The sequence below is a fragment of the Stegostoma tigrinum genome, chromosome 12, assembly GCF_030684315.1.
Source record: "Stegostoma tigrinum isolate sSteTig4 chromosome 12, sSteTig4.hap1, whole genome shotgun sequence".
In the NCBI taxonomy this organism is placed as follows: domain Eukaryota; kingdom Metazoa; phylum Chordata; class Chondrichthyes; order Orectolobiformes; family Stegostomatidae; genus Stegostoma; species Stegostoma tigrinum.
In genome coordinates, this window is record NC_081365.1 from 31,361,530 (window position 1) to 31,373,535 (window position 12,006).

Here is a 12,006-nt window from a genome sequence, read left to right on the forward strand (position 1 = left end):
ACATGGAACAAAATACCAATCTCTTTTCCTCAGTATTGTTTGAAAACAAAATTGGATCAGGAAGTGATATGAGTAAAATAATTATCAACAAAGCTACTGCATGGTTTTAAATAGTGAGGTACTTCTATGGTAATATTTACAATACATGAGTAAGTTTGCAGATTAATTGAGTCACACAGATGAAAAACTCTTAAGGCCATTTCTTGTTCTGAGCCGATGGAAATTATTACAAGACAGTTAGAAGAGTCTTCAATGGACCTCAAATGTCTGGCTTTAAGAGAACAAAAGAGTAACTATTTATGAGTACATTATAGGCATAGTATGGTGGGCGGGGGTGGGGGGGGAGGTGGTGGGAGTGCAGTATAATAGATGTTGTTGCCAAGATAGAGAGCTATTCACCTTTTGGAACAGAGCTTTGAATAATGAGAGTAGTAGGAATTTGGGCTCCGCTTTGGAGATCTCACAGGATTTTCTATCCGTCCCAACATTCCATAGTGGAAACTCCTAATCCGAGCCCAGCAGGCTCTACAGTATTAACATCCCCAAAGGATTGGACAACTTACTGGCCAGCTGAGCTCCCTACCTAACTCTCTACTCTTTCTGTATTTGTGGTTCAATTTATAAAGTGACCCATTAGAATTGCAGGCAATTAATAAAGCGGTTGCACACAGGAAAGGATCTGGAGTTTCAAGTAAGGAAATGAGGGACTCGGGCCAGAAGGCAATTCAAAATATTTTCTTAATTGTAGGTGCTTAGGAACCATGAGGGAGTGAAGGGATTTGGGTGTTGATGTACATAAATCACTGAAGACTGGCATCAGTAATAATTTGAAAATCCAACAATGTTAGCCTTTAACTCTAATAGAATGTTAGCCTTTAAATTTATAAATTTAAAGGGGTATGAATGTAAAAAGAATATATGAATATGAATGCAAAAACAAATTGTTACTTGGCTTTGGTCAGACAGAAGGAATCATACGAAGGGACCTGGAGCAAAGGCTGATAAATGGAGTTGAGGGAATGATCTAACTGCATGGTGTACGAGAATCCAGGATTTTTCTGTTCTGATACTGGATTAAGATGTCTGATCACTAATCAGACCCTCACATTCCCCCGTATAAATCACAGCACTGGGCAATCTCAGTATAACGATCTTCATATTCATACATTGATGTCTCATCTTAAAAACACATAATATTAACCTGGGAAAAGGCTTGGTTGGATGTTGGTTCAATGATTGCACACGAATCAACTTTTAGTTAATATTGTGTACCTTCTGGTAAACCTTAAAGTTCCTGAATCATTTTTAATCTACTTTTCCTCAAATAAATCCTGAAAAACATGTAAAATAATGGAAAGCTTTTGGAAGCTAACACAGGCATTTTCAGTAGTGCATATAGATTTATCTTCAGATTTGGTGACAGATGTTGCTGTACAGTATTTAAATGTTGTTATTTGCATGTGACTAATCAGGGATCAAATATCAGCATGCAATAGTCAGAAAATACTTGTGTAAATTAAGATATTTGAAAGACAAATGCTGGCATCTAACAGGGACATCTGACCTACAGAGTTGTGCTGGACACAGCTAAGATTTGGTCATATTGAGTGTTATTGGACTTAAATTTAATGAGTGGTCCTCGTGAGAATTCAGTCTCTGAATAAAAGAAAACTTTTAAAGGGCCTAATGCTTTTAGATTCACCATTTCCTGCATACAGATTGTTCTGTAGGAAGTTCAACCTGACTCTTCCCCACCCCCCACCCCCCTCCCCCCAATGCTCACTCTGCTGAGCAATAAATCAGTTGTGAGAAGACACTGATTTGAACATGATGGTTCTCCCCACAAGTTCAGAGAGGAAGGTGGGCGTGCAGACATGTCCATGATGAACCATGAGATGGCTTTGTATGCCCAGTCTGGAGATAGTCAGAAGCAATGCTGACTAGCTTCTGTTCAAATCATATTGATGTCTACCCCAATATCGTAGAGTCATGGAGACGTACAGCACAGAAACAGACCTGTTGGTCCTAGCCAAACAGATATCCCAAATTAGATGCAACTCATTTGCCAGGGTGATGAACAATGTAACAAACAAATTAGAGAGATTAGCCGCAATCACCTGTATAAGGACGTGAGAGTGTTACTGTTCTGGTTGGAAAGAGTTCTATTGAATGAAATTGGCTGGAAGTGGGGACTATTTACAGTACTGCACCTTCCCAATCTCTGTGAATACCGAACATAAACACCAGCCTCTCCTCTCACCCTGAATATACCTGGAACACAGTTTAAACAATAGTAGCAGTAAGTCCAATGTAAGCAAAAGAAACGATGATTTTAGGGGAAATAGAACATTTGGGTTAGCTGGCAGCAGCTGATTAAACATAATTTGTCGTGTGCAGTTGAAAGCAGAAAGTGGAAGTATAGCAGCACCTTGTGCTACAGAACCAGTATTGCAAACACAAAAAGTTCAGTCACACCCAAGTGCATATTGTGCTTTCTTGGGGCGCTGACTTCAACATTTATACGTATCTGTGAAAATCTACTATAAAGCAATAGGGGTCTCCACAGCCACTGGAGAAGTGTGCAGCCTCTTCGAGAAAAGGTCAGCCAGACCTCCTGGGCTGTGGCACACCTCCCCTGGAATCACGGCCATGAGATGGAGCTCCCACCCTGTGAGAGCAGTTCGCCATTCAGTGGCTAATAGCTCTGGCCCTCAGCAGTACCATCGACAAGATTGTGGCTATTAATGGGGGAGAATTCCAAGACCGTGGGGTATCAAGAACCAAGGTAATTGACATGGGGTGGGGCATATCAGATTGAGGGTCATGGGTGAAGGGGTATGAGGTGTGTTGGGATAAAAGTACCAATGGATGGCCCCTAGTTAGCAACTCCCTGCCCATCAGGCACTGATTGCTTTGCATCAAGGCCCCTCTGTCTCCAGTGAGGTGTCCAGCTGCTTGCATAGGAAGGGCTACCAAGAAACCTGGCAGCAACAGGCCTGCTGGTAGCTGGATAATTCCCAGTGGAAATGGGTTGAAGCTCTTAATTAGTCCTTAATTGGGTACTTAAAAGCCTCAGTTAGCAATGGGCCAGAGACTGACCGTTGGTCTCCTTGCCCATGATTTTAAACTGATGGGCAGGAAGGTGGCTGGGTTTGTGTACATCATCACCTAATCAACTGCCCTTTCCACATTGACTCTGGGAGCAGAAAATAGTACACATTCAGCTGAGAACCAGAACCTTCTGCCTGCCCCAGGTGACGATGTTGTAGATACATTACAGTAACTTTTCTATGTAAAGAACTCCAGCTATATATATATATATGAATGATCCACCTAAAGCTAACCTGGGTAACAAAATGTATGTAAATAATACCATTCTGTTCTTTAGGAAACTGATGCAACTGGTTAAATAGCAGTCAGTGTGCTGGATGTACATTTTCCACTTTTAATAAACGTCATACTCCGCCTTTTGTGGTTAGATTTTGTGGTTAGACACTCCTCTGGTGACTGCTGTAACAGCCAAAGATAGCCTGAAAACAGATCTCCTTTGTGAGAATTCCTGACAGTTTTGCTGTATTTTAATCTTTGCAACAATGATCATATGTACATCCTCAAACTTGTTGTAATTTTGCTTTGTGTTCAGTAAATTAGCAGCATGACTGGGGATGATTGGGGGTGTAGGGTTGGGGTGGAATTGGAAGTACTTGTCTATCAATTTTAAAATAAACCGGTAGAAGTGGTGAAATGATTCATATGGCTGATATAGTTTGCTAACAGAGTATACACGCATTTATCCATGAATATGCCATGAATGAACATTTATGAAAGAATATTGTTGAATTCACACAGTGGTATTGCACTGAATTACATTAGGATTTATATTGTCTCCTCTTGGGATAATTTTCAGTGCCTCATGATGAATGTAGACACCAAAGGTGGGGTGTTGTTTTACACTGCATACAGGATAGCTAAAGGCTCTGTCTACAATGGTGATTGGAAAGGAAAGTAATTAAAATGATCAGCCTAAATGCTTGTGAAGTAGTCAACATCTTTAAAAATTTACACTTGATTCACTGAAATGAATGATACTTATGGGATGCAAGATTCCTGCTTTGGAGTGAATGGATAAAATTGATGTATGGCAACAAGTGGCTGTCGCCATTATCAAACCATCTCAGTATCATCTCCTGTGCTCCTGAGATGCTGCTGGGCCTGCTGTGTTCATCCAGCCTCACATTTTATTATCTTGGATTCTCCAGCATCTGCAGTTCCCGTTATCACATCATCAGTATCACCTCTATTTGTGTTTACTCCTTCTGTCCCATTCTTTGTGCGAATTACTGCAGTCTCCCAGCTCATCTTCTGTATTTATAGAACATAGCTCATAGAACAGTACAGCACAGAACAGGCCTTTCAGCCCACAATGTTGTGCCGACCATTGATCCTCATGTATGCACCCTCAAATTTCTGTGACCATATACATGTCCAGCAGTCTCTTAAATGACCCCAATGACCTTGCTTCCACAACTGCTGCTGGCAACGCATTCCATGCTCTCACAACTCTCTGCGTAAAGAACCTGCCTCTGACATCCCCTCTATACTTTCCACCAACCAGCTTAAAACTATGACCCCTCGTGCTAGCCATTTCTGCCCTGCCCTGGTATTTCTGAATATTTCTACATGCCGTTATCTGCAAGTTCTGCTAGTATTGTTTCTCTATCTTCTGCAAATCTTGAGAGTAAAGTTTGCCTCATACACACTATATGTGTCATTTTCTTAATCTGTTTCTCACTCTGTATATTGCTGGGTTTTTTTCATTTCTTCCTTGCCTGTACACTTTAATATGTATCTAAACACTTGGATTCTCACTTTCAGATTGTTCTATTTTTAAAAAATTGTCTGTCTTTGTATAAAGAGGGATGGCTATGCTTGGGGAATAAAATAAAGGATGGGGCAAGGACTGGACAGAAAGGGAGACAGAGGAGTGGAGGTGGGAAACTATCATCTGAGCCTATCAGTTCAGGTAATCATCTTGCTCCTGTGCTTCAACCTAATGAGAGAAGGCTAAAACCAGGTTGTAATTTGTGTCTCTTAACTGTTAATTGTGTTTTTCTTTCCCCAGTACAAGCAATGACCACAGTGACTGCAATGGTTGGAGATACCGTAACACTCCCTTGTGAGGCAAAACGATTTGGTGATTTGAACTTGGTGTCATGGAGAGTGGTGAGTCCTTTATAGACCATACGTAGGGGGTGGCGATGGCCTTGTGGCTTTGTGACAATACTGTTGCTTTGGAAGGTGTATTTTGTCCCGGTATTTTTTTTTTGAAGCGAAGTTTTGAGGTAGAGGTGACAAGTTGTTTCTTCCAAGCCGATAAACAGCTTTTGAGGCTCTAGGTTGTTCTTATTTTTAAAGATAGAACATTAGAAGCAGCATGAATGGGTGTAGTCAGGTCCCCACAGAACCAGGGTTTCAGTTTAGCTTTCAGTAGTTGTTGGGGTTTTGATGCTGGCTATGGAAGCTGTTACAAATCTCTCTGTCAGCCACAGCAAAAAGCAGGACATCTCTCTCGCTCGTTCTCTCTGCCAGAATTTTCGCTTGGCGTTCTTTTCTCCTGGACCTAAGGAACATTGCATATGAGACAATCTATTTTACTGAATTTACCTTTGTCAAGGGTATGTTTATGGGATGTTGCTGTTTAGTAGTTTCATAAACTATCATTAAGTTTTCTGCTAGAGTTCAGGGTATATTATTTCTTCTTTTTTTTGTTTTGTATTTTAACTGCCATGTAAGAATTAAGTGTGTTTTGCATAAAATTTAGTAGTGTGACCAATCAAATCACATCTGGAATGCAGTGCCTTATACTTGCCTATAAATGAGAGCCTCATTTGTTGTGTATGTCTCATTCTGGGTTATATACGTCATACTCTGGGGTGATGTATCGCCTTGATATATTTTGAGGCAGTTTTGTTTGGACCAGAACAGTATTATAGATCGACTGTTCATACGAAAACACTCGTAATGCTCCCGGGATCCGGGTTCAATCCTGCCATGGTAGCTGGTGGAATTTGAATTCAGTAAAAATCTGGAATTTAAAATCTAATAACGACTGTGAAACGAAAGGTCCTTTTGGGAAGAGAACTGCCATCCTTACCTGGTCTCGCTTACATGTGATCCAATGGGGTTGACACTTAACTGCAGTCAGGGCAATTATGGATGGGTAATAAATGCTGGCCTGGCCAGTGGTGCTGACATCCTGTGAATGAATTTTTAAAAAGTTACTTGGATTGTGTTAATACATTCAGTTACAAGTGTGAGGAATTTAGAAGGTGGTCAAGATCTCTGACTTCTCGAGTATAAAGGGGGCCGATTCGTCCAGTACTGTTTAGAGACCATTAGCAGAAGCACACGCATTGGTCATCCAGTATGGCATTTCCTGTCTCACTCCAGGCAGGTATCTAGGAATTCAGCTGCATAATCATTCAGTTGAAACTTAGAGGACTCCTGTGACTTTCTTTCGGGAGTTACAGACAATTTGGTTGAAACTTGCTTCTTTTGTTTCTGCCCAGACAATGCTGGTAAAATGCTTGCTGCAGTCCGAAAATTGCTCAGATGGGATGTGAATGGCAACAGTGTGACATGCGGAGGAAGCAGAAAACTCATTCATTTTAATGTGTCTTTTCCCCAGCAAGAAAAGGCATTCCTTGTTGTGCATTTCAATAGCTCTTGACAATAAACAAACAAAAAAAAATCCAAAAATGCAGGAAAGTCGGACAAACAAACAAACATTTTCATGCTGTCAATAGCTTGGGGTAGACTTTCTCCTTGCCAGATGGTTGTTATGACAAAGGAGACAGAATTTGTGCATCAGGATCCTGCAGAATCCTCATTACAGCTCACACTGAACAGGTTACCGATGACATTGACATTGACATTGAATTTTCCTTTGATCGGTTCTTCTATCCAAAGAATCCTCCAAGTGTTTATTTAAAACTTAAGTGATTTCAGATTGTTCTGATGAAATTAATTTAAGTTGTCAACAAAAGTTAGACAATTAAGTACCCAGTCTAACCCCTGAGTAACTGTAAAACTGACCCCGTACTTAGCCTACACGCACCCAAATACACCACGTCTGAACTGACATCCTCAGAATGAAACATACTATTCCTCCGCACGCGCGCGCGCGCGCGCGCACACACACACACACACACACACACACACACACACACACACACACACACACACACACACACACACACACACACACACACACACACACACACACACACACACACATCTACCCACCCGCACAAATGCATCCACACACACCCCTCTACCCAGACACGCGCGTGCACATACACACGCATCCACACACACACACCCATGTATCCACCCCCACGCCCCCCTACACACGCGTGCACACATGCATCCTGTCACACACCCACGCACCTATGCATCCACACGCACGTACCCTCCCGTGTCTCTAACACGCGAATAGCGTGCACAACACACGCCCGCCCGCATGCACAACGTCCACACACACGCAGATTTGTAATCAATAACGAAGTGAAAAGGCATTGGGAAAAGGTATGAAAGTGTAAAGGATCATCAGATCAGCCATGATCTCATGGATCAGCACAGTAGGCACGATGAGCTGAGTAGCCTACCTCTGCTCGTACATGTATTGGAGTAATGGACAGGTTATGCTTCCTTTGGGGTTCAGATGGGGTCATATATTTCCCGTGGTATGTCTCCAGGAGTCCAAGCTACAGGAGGGATGACATGGTAACGTGGCCCAGTGAGACTTCTCCCTAGCCAGCCAACTCTATTTAACCGTTAACATTAGGGTCACTTGGCTGAAGCAGCAAGTATAAATATCCAAACTTTTTTTCTTTATGTGTTCACGGGATGAGGGCGTTGCTGACCAAGCAGCATTCATTGTCCGTTTCTAATTGCCCAGAGGGCAGTTTAGAGTCAACCACATTGTCGTGGGTCTAGATTCACATGTAGGCCAGGCATGGTAAGGATGGCAGTTTCCCTCCCTAAAGGACATTAGTGACCCAGGTGGATTTTTCCGACAATCAGCAATGGGTTCGTGGTCATCAGTAGATTCTTAATTCCAGATATTTTGATTGAATTCAAATTCCACCATCTGCTGTGGCAGGATTCAAACCTGGGTCCCCAGAACATTATCTGGATTTCTTGATTAATAGTTCAGCGATAACACCACTAGGCCATTGCCTCCACAAAATGATCATGAGGTGATGGGTGTTAAAGAAATAGACATCCCACCAGAATCCACATCTCCACAGAGTTTGTTCCACCTGATCACTGTGCATTTTTTTTTTAGTTTCTTTACTTATAAAGTGGTTCTATGATTCAGCTACCCTAACACACAAGCAAAATTTTAACCACATCCCCCGCGCCCCCTGTTGTCCCCGATCCCATCCCAGCACCACCACACATAATAGGAATTAGGTTGAAGTCCATGTTCCAGGATACACGATGCTCCTGTCCATGCTCCTTGATGGTCACCATTGAAGCTGGTAAATGGAGAACAGCAACTTGAGATGCCGCCAGTTGAGCCTCATCACATCACCATCTACCTGTCCCGAAAACCCCTGGTCGTACCCCAAAGAAATGAACTGTTCGTAGGCTATATGTTGTTGACCTTAATTTCTCATACTCTTTTTCAGAAGTTAACTGACACATCTATTGAGCAACTAATTTCATACTCATCATCTAGCAGCGAAACAAAAATGAAAGATATACCCGAATACAAGGACAGGATACTCCTCAATAAGAATTTCTTCTTGAATATCACTGATGTTGGAATTAAGGATGAAAGAGTGTTTTCCTGTTTTACGTTGGTGGGTTCAGACATAGATGAAGTTCCAGTCGCCCTCAAAGTTTACAGTAAGTAATATTAATTGTAATGAAGTAACGTAACTACTGACACAGCAGAGGACTGTTGTATTTGCACTTTGGACTCACTCCATTGATTATTGTTTGCCAGTAAACAACAGATGTACTAAAGACAATTAGAATCTTGCATTTGCTTTGAAGAACAAAATTCAGGCTCATTTCTGCCTTCTACACCTGGATTTTGTTCTCTCGTCCACAGAAGCTTTTATGTAATTTGTAATCTTCCTTCATTATTTCCCAAAATAGACTGTTGGATTTTTGGGAATGATCTTATATACTGTCACTTCACTTAGTCAACGAGATAACAAGGCGTGGAGCTGAATGAACATTCAGACCTAGACCTAGGCCCGAAATGTCAGCCTTCCTCCTCCTCTGATGCTGCTTGGCCTGCTGTGTCCATTCAGCTCTACGCCTTGTTATCTCAAATTCTCCAGCATCTGCAGTTCCTACTACCACTTAACTTAGTCAGTTGCTAGCTATTTTCCTACAACTGGTAATTACTGTAGCTAAGCTTTGGGTAGAATGCATCCAGTCTCTCCGAATGCTAAGTAAATTTCCTTCATTAAATAATTCCCATTTTTATGAAGTAAACAATATTCTCATGACAAACCTTTTTCTTTCATTTAGAAACACCATCAAATCCTGAAATAATGGCACTGGCTACATTCCTAAATGAAGGGGTACTGCAGAAGGTATGTGCAAAACACAACAATGTCAGTGACTTGGTAACAAAAGCAAGAGAGCTTCAGAATGATGGCAGAATTGCTGGGCAGCTCTGGGTATTATTGTCACAACCCACTGGGGTGGCACTCTGGAAATCAAGCTCCACTATTGTCACAAAAGTTCAAGATTTTATCAAAGTAGGTAATCTGGGGAATTCTACGTATTTTTTTTTGACCCAGGTCAACAGAAAGCAGAGCCCAGGTTTCTGTACACAATAGGAATTACTATTGATGACAAATAGATAGATTCTAGCTGTAAGTAAATGACTATGAACTATTGATGTAAAACTTTACTAGTTAAAGGCCTAACCCCCTGATAAAAGACCCCCTACACACAGACCAAGAATGTTCATGTTATGGAGGAAAGAATTTAGATGGCAGTTAATTACCACCTATCCACAGTATTTGCTGGAATTATTCTTCTGTTTGCTTGGACTTCTTCAGTCGATCTTCTTCAGGTATCTTTCATTTCCATAGAGGCGGCACAGAGCAAATGATTCATAAATTATATGGTGCCTAACTTACTGGTTAAAAGCAACAGCATATAGCAACTGATGGGAGAAAATAACTGAATTTTGTCTGGTTTTCTTTTCGCTGCGGAGAGACACCATCTCCACTGTAACGAGTTCAAAAGCTTTTGGCCATACTGTTTCATACCCGCAAGCTATTCAGCAACCCAAGAGCCAATCTCAAAGCTGGCAGATAGTCATTGACAACTGTTCACCACTTCATTTGTTCCTGACCGAATCCCACTATATACACACTTCCTGGTGCCAGCAGATCTGCAACAGACCTCCCCCACTGTGTAAACAAAGCAGCAGTGTAAATATAACTTACAATGAGTTTTAGTAACTTGCTTTAAGAAAAGTGCAGTAATTACTTTTACAGTCAATCCTTGGTCTTGAAACTGTTCTTTTCTCATTTCAGTCCACAATCAAAATTACAGAAAAATAAAATGGGTGTAGTTTTTTTACAATTATTCAGTTATGGCCTGGTGAATAAAAGGCCATGATTTGTATTAGCAAAATGATAATTAACAATTGCAAAGGGATTTTAAGACAGTTATATCTGCTATTACTTAGATGGCATATCGAGCATTGTCATTTCGGGTCAGCTATTATTAGATGGGTATAACAGGCCTTGAAAGATTCAAGAAATATAAACATGTGCTTCTGGGCATTAATATTCTCAGAAAATCACAAGAAAATTGAATTTGTTTGCGATGTTAAAATAAGTGGCTTGGAGATGATCAAATTCAGGTTTTAAAGACCGATAGGTTGGTAACTTAGTCACCTTGTAAAGGGATCAAATATTAGACAAGTTAAAAATTGGAAGATGGTAGGAACTGCCGATGCTAGTGTGTGAGATAACAAGGTGTGGAGCTGGAGGAACACAGCAGGCCAAGCAGCATCAGAGGAGCATTTCGGAAGAAGGGTCCAGACATGAAACGTCAGCTTTCCTGCTCCTCTGATACTGCCTGGCCTGCTGTGTTCCTCCAGCTCCACACCTTGTTATCTTAAAAATTGGAAGTGGAGTAGGAGAAGACATTTACAACCTTTTGACCAATGGTAATAGAGAAATTGGAGAAGGATCAGGCTATTACTCTATCCTGCATCTAGATGACGGCATATCTTTTACCTCAATGCCTTCTTACTGCACTAACTCCATATCCCTGGATGTTTATGAAAGTTAGAAACCTGTTGATCTCTGCCTTGAATATACTTAATAATTGAGCCTCCACAGTCTTCTGGGCCAGCTAGAGAATTCCAAAGTTTCACCACAAACTTTGCTGAAGAAATTAATCTCATCTGTAAATGGCCTATCTTTTGTCCTGAGACTGTGTCCTTTGATTCCAGATCTCCGAGCCAAGGAAGACACCTTTGCTGCATCTATGCTGTAATAATTTTGTATATTTCAATGAGATCACCCTTCATTCCTCAATTAAAGAGAATGAAGGCCAAATCTCTCCATTATTCCTCATAAGACACTCCTGCCATCCCAGGGATCATTTCCATGAAGCTTTGTTACACTCCCCCTGAGTTAAGTAGATCTTTCCTTAGGTATGCAGACCTAGGTTCCAGATGCGGTCTGATCTATTAAATTGCAGAGACTTGATTGCTCTCGTACTTGAATTCTTCTGCAATGAAGACTGCTGGATCATTTGACTTCATCATTGCTTGCACCACTTATGTATGCACCTTGCACTGAGTTATGAACAAAGAGCTTGTTATAATCTTGACAATACATCACCAAGAGTGAATGAAACAGTCAGTATAAATTGTTATATTGATTAGATTAGATTCCCTACAGTGTGGAAACAGGCCCTTCAGCCCAACAAGTCCACACCGCCTCTTGGAGC

The 12,006-nt window shown here is 41.3% G+C and overlaps 1 protein-coding gene across 2 annotated transcripts in view; it reads left to right on the plus strand.

The window, feature by feature from the left end:
- The window catches only part of alcama (activated leukocyte cell adhesion molecule a), a 295,957-nt gene that overhangs the window by 240,158 nt on the left and 43,793 nt on the right, over positions 1–12,006 (plus strand). For both annotated transcript variants that reach the window (XM_048540637.2, XM_059650261.1), the window contains exons 2-4: positions 5,123–5,223; positions 8,697–8,916; positions 9,553–9,617. In XM_048540637.2, the coding sequence (XP_048396594.1) occupies positions 5,123–5,223; positions 8,697–8,916; positions 9,553–9,617 (386 nt within the window). The remainder of the gene's footprint in view (positions 1–5,122; positions 5,224–8,696; positions 8,917–9,552; positions 9,618–12,006) is intronic.